The sequence below is a fragment of the Schistocerca piceifrons genome, chromosome 4 (assembly GCF_021461385.2).
Source record: "Schistocerca piceifrons isolate TAMUIC-IGC-003096 chromosome 4, iqSchPice1.1, whole genome shotgun sequence".
Taxonomy (NCBI): Eukaryota; Metazoa; Arthropoda; class Insecta; order Orthoptera; family Acrididae; genus Schistocerca; species Schistocerca piceifrons.
This window is the reverse complement of record NC_060141.1, coordinates 477,389,214-477,402,857: the sequence shown is the minus strand read 5'-3', so window position 1 is coordinate 477,402,857 and position 13,644 is coordinate 477,389,214. Positions and strand designations below refer to the sequence as shown.

Sequence of the window (13,644 nt, the reverse complement as noted above, 5' to 3'; positions counted from 1 at the left end):
TTTTTCCATATTAGGCAAAAAGGTTTCTTGAGAGTTAGAACTTTTTTCTCATGGGCGCAAGGAAACTAAGTTTATGATATAGCAAGGAGCTGCAAATTAAACAAGGAGAAAAGGGAATTCACAGTTGTATTGTTTTACCTGAAAGATGTGCCTGTACAGTTGGCTGAACTTCTCCTTGACACGCTGACGTTCTGCCAACATGTAATCTCTCTCCTGCATCAGGCGGTTCTTCCGATCACGCATTTCTTTGACCTCATCTGCAAGACTGAGAATCTGGTCTAGCTTCCGTTTACGGCAGTTCTGTGCTGCAACCTACAAGAGCAAAAAGTACCAAATAAATACTTACTGTAGTAGAACCCCAATTTGTGAACACATGTGTATAGAGAAGGTTTAAATTTCAGTGCTTACTAACATAAATGAAACTAGTACAAATATCACTGAACAAGACTTCAAATTTGTTTGCAGTTGACAGTGAAATATATTCTCCACAGTAACTGACACTGAACTTCTTTTATTACCTTGTTCTTTCCTCTCCTCCTGATGTCCCTTATGAGTGATAACTGTGCCTCACTAAGGTCGTATTTTGACAATCGCTCATTAAATTCGTCCATTGGCAAATTGATGATGTCACTCACAGGCAATGGAATGTTCATTGCTCGTGCCCGTTTCTCATCTCTGTTCAGATGTTCCTCGTCAGATTTACGACCTGATGGAAAAGACAAATGTTAATAAGCTGCTCCTTTCATTTAAGTAGTGCATATGTGTTTTGGAAAGGGAATAGAGAAATACTATTTTGAAGCCAGTTATTGTTCATACCTTTTTGTTTGTCTCTAGAAACAGGTCTTTGCATAGCTCCTGTGCTTTCTGCAGGAAGATGGTATGAATGATTGTGCTGTATGTGGTCAATAGATGGTCTTACATCTGCAACAAAACCAGCAACATAGCAGTAAGATACACTAGTTACCACAAGTGGAGATGTGTGAGACGCAAAAATTTCATAGGTGTGTGCTGTGTAGTGTGTTTCGCTCTACCTGGGTGATGCCTTGCAAATTCAACACTGCAGCTATATTTCATCTCTGGTGCCTTGGCAGCAGCAACTCCAGCTTCCAATGGGGTGCCAAATGCATTTCCACCAGCAGGTACTGCCTCGCTGAACTCATACTTTACAGGTGCTGGTGGCAGACTCGGTGTTGTCCCATGGCTACCCAAGGAAGAAGCTGCTCCTGCAATCCAAGTTTTGTCATTGAGTTTTTTCGTGCTATTTTTCACATTGATCAGTAGTGACCAGAAAACAATAAGAAACAATTCATTTGCAACATTATACAAAGTGTAAGCATTCAGACTTTCAGATTAAGGAAACTAATGGTGCTCCTTTAACAACAGCTTCTGCAAAAAGCCCACTGCTTTATCTGGTATATTGAAGGCAGTGGTTTCTCAGACAATGGCAGCATTGACAAATTGTGGAAGAGGGTTTTCATATGAGATGAACAGTGGTTTGGAAATGAATTCAAACAGCAGAGAGCTACTGCAGTGATAGTAGTGCCATAATCTCATGATAATGAGGAAGATAGTGTCCATCTGTCATGCTTTTAAACCTGATATTAAATAATGCAAGAGTGAAAAATATTGTGTTTAAGGTGAACCCATGCCTCTAATAACAGGAAAAATCTAACATAGACCCAAAATGTAACTAAGTGGGACTGAATATTATGCAGAATAATACACATTGCCACAATGTAAATAATGGCCCGATATAAAAACTGAAATAAAGAAACTGACTTTTCATGAGTGTAGCAAAGTTTACTCCCTTTATTTTGCATTGAAGGAGGAATGGGGTTAGTCTGGATTAAATTTGTATTCAGGAATAATAGTAGTATCTTGCACTACAACAAATATGGACATAGGACAAATTTTTGGCAAAAGCTTAAAATACATTTGCATTTTTTGTACATAATGTACCAAAATCAACTTTTGAGTGTATGTAAAATGAGATGTCAAACCATAATGAGAATTCCTCAATGAGCTTTATCTCCCCCCTAGGAGAGGAAGCACTGGTCTTGGCAGGTGTACCGTTTGGCCTAGTAAAACAATATGGTGTAAGGGAATGTCTATAGGTTTCTAATGAGCATCACATTTTCATATTTATGATGTACATTTGTTACTGTAAACCATTCTGAAAGATGATTAGTAAAAATAACAATGCTTGGCACTTTTGTTTTCTTTTAACACATTCGAGATATAGAGCTTTGACTCAAGTGAGTCACTTGAACTGTTGAAACCATGAATGCCAAACAGAGGAAAATTTATGAGTGTTTTATTTTGTATATTGAATCTTCAGTTGCATAACCTAAACAAAAACTCACCTGCAGCCTGCTCCTGGAAGCATCGCTTTCCAAACATCTGATGTTTCTTTTGAGCCATGGGTGGCACACGGTGCTGTGTCTCAGCTGTGCTGACAGAACTGGAGTGCTGGCGACCAGAGTAGCTGTAGTCATAAGGTCTGTACTTGCTACAAACAAATGAGATCTGTGTCACCATACTGTTACAGCCTTAAAATGATAAAGATTGTGTCTTCTAATTTTGTCTAAGTAATGTGAAGTCTCATTTAATTAATACTGCTCAATTTTTGGTGTGATTATCAGTTTTTTTATTCTGCTATTACAAAGTAACATCAAATAACTATAGTAATTATGAAGTATGAGTATGTAACAATTACGTGAAAAATTTGAGCAAGTGTCACAATACCTTTCCTCTATAAAATGTTATAAATGAAAATGTGTGTTCTGAAAGAATCACAGGTCCTAAATATGACAAGAATCACTGGCAAAACAGCTTCTTAGCCATACCAATCGAACTTTATCACATTAAGACAAAATGTTATTTGGCTGCTGTAGCAGCTCTTAGTTGACAGCTACAAACTGCAAGATAATTACATTTTAAATAACTGAGGGATCTCAATGAGCAGATAGAGATGTTTGGAGATGTCCTACTAAACTGAAATTTCATTGCTGCATTTATGCTGTAAATGATGTTTGGAAGGTAGGAGTGTATTGTTATTGGAGAGTAGCAAAATTTCTTCTGTATGGTTTCTTTGTTATGGTGAACCACACATCGTTTAAAAGTTGATAAAAATAATTTGTTATTATTTCCCGATTCATGTTCCTCTCAGGGATTTCTTATATCTACAGATGTGTTCCACGAGATATAATGCTAACCAGAGCTGATGAAGCCCTTATAGTGTGTTTTCCCACTGCCTCTTTCAGTTCCACTATGTTGTAATTATTCTCTGGTCATTCCAATACTCAAAACTGTACCTAGGACTAAAAAATGATTACCATATCTATTCTGCATGATGTTGGATGCACTTGATGGAAAAACATTGTGGGACTGCAATCTGCAAATGGATGGACTCATTCAGTATATGCACAATTTTCTATTGCGGTTTTCTGATGTGTGAATGCAGAACGTGGCAAGTTCAAAACACAGAATGAAATTCACAGACAACAGTGAGGTACCTTTGTTTATGTACTTATGCCACCATGAGGAACACAAACCATATTTCTTACTTCGAATTGAACACCTATTCTGATTAAATCCGACATTCAAGTGCCTCATGTAAAGTTACTTCTTTCAGGGAAAAAACAGGATAAGGTCCTATAATGACAAGATGGGAAATATTTTCTAACTCATTCCTGAGCAACAAATGAAGCACAGCATTTAAGACCAACATTATGGTGGTTACTGTAGTTGACAGAATCTACATCTATATCTACATGGATACCCTGCAAATCTTACTTAAACGCCTGGCAGGGCGTTCACTGAACCACCTTCACAATAATTCTCTATTATTCCAGTCTCGAATAGCAAGCAGAAAAAACGAACATCTATATCTTGCTGTGCAAGATCTGATTTCTCTTATTTTATTATGATGATCGTTTCTTCCTATGTAGGCGGGCGTCAACAAAATATTTTCGCATTCGGGGGAGAAAGTTGGTGACTGAAAAACCTGAAAGAAAACACGCTGTTGGTCCGAAAATTTCAGATTTGCTGATTTGGGGGGGGGGGGGGGGGGGGGGGGGCACAGACCCAATGAACATGAATGCAAACTACGTGGCGTTGTTTCCTGCTAGTTGATGATTGTATTTTCTGTAGAACCGTTCTGAGAAAGGTGCTGCGAGAGCGCACATGCTCAAACTCGTTCTTCTGCAGTACATGCTGCGCGATGATTCATTTCTACGTTTGTTTACTATGCACCTATTTACACCGTGAGGAGCGCATATCTCAGACGTCGGGGCGCTTAAAATCAGCACCGCAGCACGTTAAGATCCGTTTGATAAATGTTGCCGGTGGAATAACTGGACCTACGAGCGGGTGCCTGCTTTCTGGGTTACATATCATCGCTCGAAGAAAAAACAGTCGCGGGAAGCAATTTTAATGAACGGTCATTTACATCTGGTGACCCGAGCGCCGGCAATACATATAGTCAGTGTACCACGTAAATTACATCAGAGTAATGCGATGGGGAGAGATGACGACCTGCCTTATTCGAGAATTTGAATCTGTTGTATTATTTCGTACAGGGAGAACGGAAAGCCGTCATTTAAATGAGTATTATCCACCCGTATCATTTGACGAACTTTTCCGTCGAACCAACATAATTTCGATTTAAATCCCCAATGACATGTGTTGTTGGCTATTAGCGGAATTTTGAACTCTTAATGCAGTGTCTACATAGTGGAACTGAACGGTCGATAAGTAATTTGTACTGGTGACTTACTTCTACGATATTTTGCACACCTAACATAAGGAAGCTCTACACACTGAGCAAAAGGAAGCTCCATTTCTCAGTTTATATAGTAACACATTGTGAAACGAATGCTTCGCAACGACGTCGGCGAAACTATCACAACCGACCTATGAAACTACCATTTCTCAACGTTATTTGTACATGTTTTTATGTTCATTACGTTCTATAAATGATAAAATTTATCGTGACTCAGTGTCCGCAGTCTCTCTAAGTCAAGTACCTACCGATAAAAATGAAAGTGATGCTGGTGATTCACGCAATTAATGAAAGGGGACGAGATTACAGAGACGTTCGTCTATCCGTAAGTTTCGAACTACGTCTAGATTATTACGACAGTTGATAACTGCAGGCTATCAAAGGCAAGTTATCGTACAACACTCCTGATCGGTCACATTATTATTAGAATTGCCATACGTCGACTATGAACAGAAATGATTTTCAAAGATGTTGGGAGAGAGAACTACTGGCAGGGCAATGGCTCCATCGACTGCGTCACATTTATAACTTAGAACTGACTAAATGACTGACAACGAAGACCTCTGTAATTTGTCTCATACTGTTAAATAATATTACATATTCAATAGCCACAGAAAACGCTGCCAACAAACTTTTGGAAACAGGGTTGTGAAATAATCAGGCACAACACACGCAATTAAGTGTTGCCTGAGGACCGCTATGGACAGTTCTTCCGCTGTTAAGAGGCGAATCGAAAGCAACATGTTGAACCGAGTGGTACTGGCAGACTGGCGTAGCTGTACTAAGTGATACAGTACAAGCTCAACAACAATATCATTCAACCACATCCAAGAACCCCAAAATTGGATATCTCCATTTCCTGCGAGAAGAGATTCGGATACATCAACCGTATTATTACACGGAATTAGCATAAGGTCTTTCGAAACAGTCGTGCAGTCACGCAATTAATGCACGTCCTTTCAGCAGTCTAGCAGATTATTGTCGGCCCTTCTTGCACTCGGTTAAATGCAGCAGCTGACATGTGTACTGTTCCGGAAAGGTCCTCCACATTCCTGCAGGGATGGACTGTTAAAATTCAGCCAACACCATATAAAACTACGATAAAGGTTGTTACGTGCCATAGACTCAAACGCTGGTACATCAAACGAGTACTCATCTGTCAATCAGTGGAAGGGGAATTCTAAAAGTGCCATTAAATGTTGGTGCCTTGTCTGTGATGTACATCACTTTGGGTAGGTGTAGTAGACACCTGTCTGCTTCGGCCTGTGTAGTGTGTTATGCAACTCCATATGAATCCTACAGCATTTTGCTTACCATCTCCGTGTTTTAATACTATACACACACACTTTAGTGTGTTTAGATATATTCTGATACAGTTTTTCATTATTTTAACTACGGTAAACAGTACTAGTTTTGCAATATTTCTGAACGGCGTCTCAAGCGTCCCGAAAATACATGAATATATTTTTAGAGTTTGGCAGCAAGTAACTGAAAAACAGAAAAGAGTTACTTATATCGTACCAGCCACGAACGCTTAAAAGTAGAATGGCTCAACGATTCTATACTGAGCTATTCCCCTAGCGAGGGCATCGCAGCACTTCTGCATCTGTCTGAGGGTTGTTGCATTACTCTAGGTTTTGTGCATTTTGATAACTGCTTATTACAAGCTTCGAAATTTTTGTGAAGGTATTTTCGCAGAAATAGAGGTAACTGGGGTAACAGCAGCAGACGAGAAGGTATGCGCCACACATTAGCAACTTGCTGGCTGCATCTGTTGCAGACGTTCAGTTCAAAAAATGGTTCAAAAGGCTCTGAGCACTATGGGACTTAACAAATGGCTCTGAGCACTATGGGACTTAACTACTGTGGTCATCAGTCCCCTAGAACTTAGAACTAATTAAACCTAACTAACCTAAGGACATCACACACATCCATGCCCGCGGCAGGATTCGAACCTGCGACGGTAGCGGTCACGCGGTTCCAGACTGTAGCGCCTATAACCGCACGGCCACTCCGGCCGGCAGGAACTTAACATCTGAGGTCATCAGTCCCCTAGAACCTAGAACTACTTAAACCTAACTAACCTAAGGACATCACACACATTTATGCCCGAGGCAGGATTCGAACCTGCGACCGTAGCAGCAGCGCGGTTTCAGACTGTAGCGACTAGAACCTCTCGGCCACACTGGCCGGCAGACGTTCAGTACCCGCGTCGATAGGAAGACGACCTCTCGGAAACTGAACCATCATAATCTACGTATCTGGTGCAAACGATACCCTCACGCGGGCTTCTCACAAAAATTCGTGTATGCTCTGGAAAACACAGGTTTCGTATTATATCCTCTTCCAAAAATATGCACAGTTTTTCTTTGTTGGGAGAATTGCTCTGGTACTGGTCTCTGAACAAGCTGCAATAGTGACTGATGCACCACTTACGGGAAGACAGTGGATAACTCTGCTTTGTAACCTGATGATCCACTTAGTTTCCATTCGCGCGTCGATGAGCATTGTAATGTCGTAACACTTGACTGGACGAGCTCGTTACATTACAGGATCAAGTACGGAACAAGACCACACGGAAAACTCTAAACATGTTTACCATAAAGGAAGGTATCAAGGAAAATAGGAAGAAATTTACAAATTAAGGATGACCAAAGACATGGAAAGCGTACGATGACAGATCTGCCATGTACGCTTAGAAAGCAGAGTGGCTCAATGACTCTACGCTGTTTTACCGTGGCGAGGGCAACCACATGACAGTACTTTTGCATCTGTCTGAGGCTTGTTGCACTAATGTGTGTTTTGTGCATTGGAAAAAAGAACACATTGACACCGGTGTGTCAGACCCACCATACTTGCTCCGGACACTGCGAGAGGGCTGTACAAGCAATGATCACACGCACGGCACAGCGGACACACCAGGAACCGCGGTGTTGGCCGTCGAATGGCGCTAGCTGCGCAGCATTTGTGCACCGCCGCCGTCGGTGTCAGCCAGTTTGCCGTGGCATGCGGAGCTCCATCGCAGTCTTTAACACTGGTAGCATGCCGCGACAGCGTGGACGTGAACCGTATGTGCAGTTGACGGACTTTGAGCGAGGGCGTATAGTGGGCATGCGGGAGGCCGGGTGGACGTACCGCCGAATTGCTCAACACGTGGGGCGTGAGGTCTCCACAGTACATCGATGTTGTCGCCAGTGGTCGGCGGAAGGTGCACGTGCCCGTCGACCTGGGACCGGACCGCAGCGACGCACGGATGCACGCCAAGACCGTAGGATCCTACGCAGTGCCGTAGGGGACCGCACCGCCACTTCCCAGCAAATTAGGGACACTGTTGCTCCTGGGGTATCGGCGAGGACCATTCGCAAACGTCTCCATGAAGCTGGGCTACGGTCCCGCACACCGTTAGGCCGTGTTCCGCTCACGCCCCAACATCGTGCAGCCCGCCTCCAGTGGTGTCGCGACAGGCGTGAATGGAGGGACGAATGGAGACGTGTCGTCTTCAGCGATGAGAGTCGCTTCTGCCTTGGTGCCAATGATGGTCGTATGCGTGTTTGGCGCCGTGCAGGTGAGCGCCACAATCAGGACTGCATACGACCGAGGCACACAGGGCCAACACCCGGCATCATGGTGTGGGGAGCGATCTCCTACACTGGCCGTACACCACTGGTGATCGTCGAGGGGACACTGAATAGTGCACGGTACATCCAAACCGTCATCGAACCCATCGTTCTACCATTCCTAGACCGGCAAGGGAACTTGCTGTTCCAACAGGACAATGCACGTCCGCATGTATCCCGTGCCACCCAACGTGCTCTAGAAGGTGTAAGTCAACTACCCTGGCCAGCAAGATCTCCGGATCTGTCCCCCATTGAGCATGTTTGGGACTGGATGAAGCGTCGTCTCACGCGGTCTGCACGTCCAGCACGAACGCTGGTCCAACTGAGGCGCCAGGTGGAAATGGCATGGCAAGCCGTTCCACAGGACTACATCCAGCATCTCTGCGACCGTCTCCATGGGAGAATAGCAGCCTGCATTGCTGCGAAAGGTGGATATACATTGTACTAGTGCCGACATTGTGCATGCTCTGTTGCCTGTGTCTATGTGCCTGTGGTTCTGTCAGTGTGATCATGTGATGTATCTGACCCCAGGAATGTGTCAATAAAGTTTCCCCTTCCTGGGACAATGAATTCACGGTGTTCTTATTTCAATTTCCAGGAGTGTATTTCCTTAACTTATTCTCTGTCAATACCCACCCCGGACTAAGTACCTTGACCATCGAATAGCAGAGTCTTTATGGCGCCCACAGAGACCACTGCAGGTGACAGAAAATGGTGTTACCAGATACGTACAATAACCTTCTTCCTCAAGAACGCGCGTTATACTTAGATGCAATCTACGAACGAATGGCTCCGTGCTCCATCACGTTCAGTCACAAAACTGGACACTTACTTTTCTTGTCAACAGTCTTTTGACTGGTTTGATATGGCTGCCACGACTTATTCTCCTGTGCTAACTTCTTCACCTAACAGTAGCACTTTCATCCAACGTCCTCAATTGTTTGTTATATCTCTGTCTTCCCCTATAGTTTTTACACTTTTCAGCTCCCTCAGCTATCATGGCAGTTATTCGTTGATAGCTTAACACGTGTCCTATCACTCCGTTTCTTATTCTTGTCAGTGGTTTCGACATACTTCTTTCCTCGCCGATTCTGCGAAGTACCTTATTTGTTAGCTTATCTTCCCACCTAATTTTCAACATCGTTCCATAGCGCCACATCTCAAACGCTTCGATTCTCTTCTTTCCCAGTTTTCCCACAGTCCTATATTCCCTTCCGTAGAATGCTGTGCTCCAGACGAACATCATCACAAATTTCTTCCTCAAATATAATTAAGACCGATGTCTGATACTAGCAGACTTTTGTCGGTCAAGAATGCCCGTTTGACTAATCTCATTTCTCCTGCTCTTCATTACTTTCCTCTTTCTTCGGTCTGCTCTCAGTACCTAGTGTATGATCACTGAGCTGTTTATTACATTCTCACTTTCACTGATACCAGCAATGTCAGCATCAGTGAATCGTATCAATTATATCTTTTCATTCTGATTTCCTTTCACCCTGGGCTTACTTTGACCATGAATTTTAATCCCACGCCCGAATATTTATTTCAAAAAATGGCTCTGAGCACTATGGGACTCAACATCTTAGGTCATAAGTCCCCTAGAACTTAGAACTACTTAAACCTAACTAACCTAAGGACATCACACACACCCATGCCCGAGGCATGATTCGAACCTGCGACCGTAGCAGCCTCGCGGTTCCGGACTGCAGCGCCAGAACCGCACGGCCACCGCGAATATGTATTTCACTTCGTCACTGCTTCTTAGATGTAGATAGAAAGACAACATCCCTGTCATATACCATTTCCAAGGCATAGTTGTCATTCATAAAAATAAGACGACTTTTTTTCACGGTCAGGTCGGTTGGGAAATGGAAAATTCAGTGAAAATTTATTATTTTTTATTTGCAAAATTTAACTACACCTTCCAGCTACTTCTCTACACAGTCGCCGCCCCGACTTATACACTTGTTGTGGCGTTGTACCAAATTTCCAATACCGTCGTCGTAGAATGCAGCCGCCTGCGCTTTCCGGCAATTATCTACGCCAGTCTGCAGCTCACTGTCTGTGCCAAAATGCTGTCCTCATAGGCAACGGTTCATGTAAGCAAAGAGATGAAAATCAGAGGAGGCGAAGTCCGGGCTGTATGTGGATGGTCAAACACTTTCCACCGAAAACGCTACATGGGCGCCTTTGTTGCAGCTGCAGTATGCGACCGAGTATTGTCATAAAGAAGGATCATGCCTGATAACAACAATCCTCCTCGTTTATTCTGAATTGCTCTTACTAGATGATTTTCTCGAATCGCCTCATCCACTCGCTGAATAAGATCACCGGTTGAGACACGCTTCCTTTCCTGACCGCCTGTATCGTGAACGACTGTACGTGCTGCTTCAAAGTTCTTGCACCATTGCCGCACTCTGGTGCCATCTGCCTGAAATCTGGCGGAACCTCTCGGCATGAAGAAATCGAATGACAGCACCCATTTCACACTTGACAGGAGAGTTGCTCTAGCCGAGGCATACTAGAGACACTGGCCAACAAACCTGCGCAAAGTTTCATCAGATTCCCTCCTACATCGGCTGCGGACACGGATCTGGAGTCAGAGAGAGCAACTGTAGGATGTGGAGAGATTCCCTACTGGCTCGCGGAGAATTCGGTGAGCTGAGAGCAGCACCCACCTGGCGTGGTAGTCGGCGGCTCCGTAGTGGTCGCCGGCCGTGTGTCCCGAGTCGGAGCCAGTCTCCATCCACTCGCCGTCAGACAGCGAGGGCACGCGCTCGGAGCCCATGGAGCTAACGGCGCTGTCGCTGGACGCGTCCATGCGCTCGTCCGCTGCAGCCGCCGCCGCAGCCGCCGCCGCCGCAGCAGCAGCAGCAGCTGACGCCGCCGTCGCCGCCCCCGGGCCGGAAGCGGCCACAGTCGTCGCCCCGCCAGCCGCCGCCCCTGCGTGGGCGGCGCTCGACGTAGAAGTCGGGCTACCCGTCGAGTCCAGCATGCGCATCGTGTACATACCTGCGCAACACAAAACAACTCAGTCACTAAGAGCTCGCGCGTTTCACGCAGGAGGTATAGTACAGTGGTATCATTTTCTCAACGTCCCAATCATTTCGTGTTATAGGGACACACCTATTCTACATCTCAACTGCCGGTATGATATACAAACATTTGCTTTCTGAATCTGATACGATTTATTGCACCAATAATTATTACTCGAGCCACTATAAGCTCATCGTCAGATGGTGGTGTTACAGGAACATTATTCTCTCGAATATGTGCAACTTGACGATAGGGTAGTGGTGCTGGCGAAAACAAAAGAAAAAAAAAACGAAATTTTAGTCTTATGTTAACGAAATGTATACGAACGAACGTTATGTTTGACCATTTCATTGCGTCTTAGTATCCATGACAAATTCATTCCGAAAATGTACATTTTTGCCTGCTAAAACTGGCTGCACACGTCCGCTCATTGTAGCCCAATGACTGTACCTTCCTCTTCACTAACCGAGAGAGGCACCTATGCTGTAGGTACGAAACAGAGTGCCGTTCGCTAGCAAGTTTTTACTCCAATTAAATACGTACTCTATTTTTCATTAGCAGTCTATGGCGTCTAATATGTGGCTCTGATGATAAGGATCAGTCGAATAAGAAGACGAAACCAAAACATTGGATCAATGCATGTTGCTTCAACTTGTGATACAGTAAATAACTGTTCTACATATGCCCGCTTCCCGAAGGGTGTCTGTGTATTGCTAAAGCTGAACCAATGGCTCCCAAACTTTGTTAGTTTGTGAACATTATGTAGTCACGGAACTTGCACAAAGAGGAAACAGTTAGTGAATAAGTGGCCTACGTTTAAAACGTTAGTTATAATGTCTACGTTTGTCAGTGACGATGTACCTCTACAGATAACGAATATTTTATTCAATACATGAAGGTAAACAATCATTATTTTTAGCTCAAATTTCGTTAACTACGGAATGACAACAAGGGGACGAGAACAAGAATTTTATGGAATGGCATTCTTTGGACGATCTCAGATCAGTAAACTCCTTGATGCTAACGCCCTATAGAACATCGGACAGCTAAGCGACCACTACACTACCTGAATGGGGCACAACTGGATAGCAATACTAGAGGTCCATATAACCAGAATGCCTTTCTTCTGACTCCTGATGCTGACTTCGTAAACAGGTGCTGTTACGTCACCGTTAGATACCTCTTCAGATTTCGTCGCGAAACATTTCTCCAGCCACAGAAAAAAATGGTTCAAATGGCTCTGAGCACTATGGGACTTAACTACTGAGGTCATCAGTCCCCTAGAACTTAGAACTACTTAAACCTAACTAACCTAAGGACATCACACACATCCATGCCCGAGGCAGGATTCGAACCTGCGACCGTAGCGGTCACGCGGTTCCAAACTGACGCGCTTAGAACCGCACGGCCACACTGGCCGGCGCCACAGAAAAGTCATTGTGGTAGTAGAGATCCAGCATGAATTATTTCCTATAACAGTCACGTAGAAACCGCCTGAGCTGGACCCGGGTTTACGGAGAGAAGAAATTATAAGTAAATAAAAGTGGGCTGGTAGGAACTTGAATAAGTTCGTAAGGAACTATGTAAATGATTGTACTATTTACCACTCTCAACCCTCCAGAGCCACACTATAGAGCCACAAAATAAAGGGGTTGGACAAAAATATGGAAATATCGCGAGAAACGGATGACTGAACATAAATGTAGATGCCCGCTAAGCAAACAGGTTGCGCTTTTGTACTTGAGCACGAACGGCTCCTGTGCGATGTCCTCTATACGTTGCAACTGCCAGTTATGGTCAATACAATGTTCCATGTACTTGAGAGGCATTATGTCGGTGCTAAGTCAATTCGAAAATGGGCAAATTGTTGGGGCTTGTATGGTGGGTTCTTCCGTAACCAAAGCACCAGAAGTGTTTGGTGTATCAAGAGGCATCGTATCGAAGATTTATACCGCATACGTGGAAAACGGAAAAAAAACAAGACTGCTCAGTCATAATGCGGGCGAAAATTATGTTGAGTGATCATGAAAATAAGAAGACGACAGCTCCGTATGTCTCTACAGAACAGAATGTCGCATTTACGAACCTTGTCAGCACCAAAACACCACTAAGGGGGCTCCATTAGTAGGGAATAGCAGAACGAGCTGGAATTCCAAAACCGCTCATCCGTGATGCAAATGTCCGTAACAAGAAAACGAAGCCATAAAA

At 44.0% G+C, this 13,644-nt stretch overlaps 1 protein-coding gene across 4 annotated transcripts in view; it reads right to left on the bottom strand.

Moving 5' to 3' along the window:
- Positions 1-13,644, bottom strand: part of LOC124796439 (segmentation protein cap'n'collar) — a 423,990-nt gene that overhangs the window by 2,145 nt on the left and 408,201 nt on the right. For all 4 annotated transcript variants that reach the window (XM_047260634.1, XM_047260635.1, XM_047260633.1 and 1 more), the window contains exons 9-14: positions 11,079-11,412; positions 2,364-2,509; positions 1,032-1,223; positions 817-921; positions 519-706; positions 139-312 (exon numbers count right to left, since the gene is read on the bottom strand). In XM_047260634.1, the coding sequence (XP_047116590.1) occupies positions 139-312; positions 519-706; positions 817-921; positions 1,032-1,223; positions 2,364-2,509; positions 11,079-11,412 (1,139 nt within the window). The remainder of the gene's footprint in view (positions 1-138; positions 313-518; positions 707-816; positions 922-1,031; positions 1,224-2,363; positions 2,510-11,078; positions 11,413-13,644) is intronic.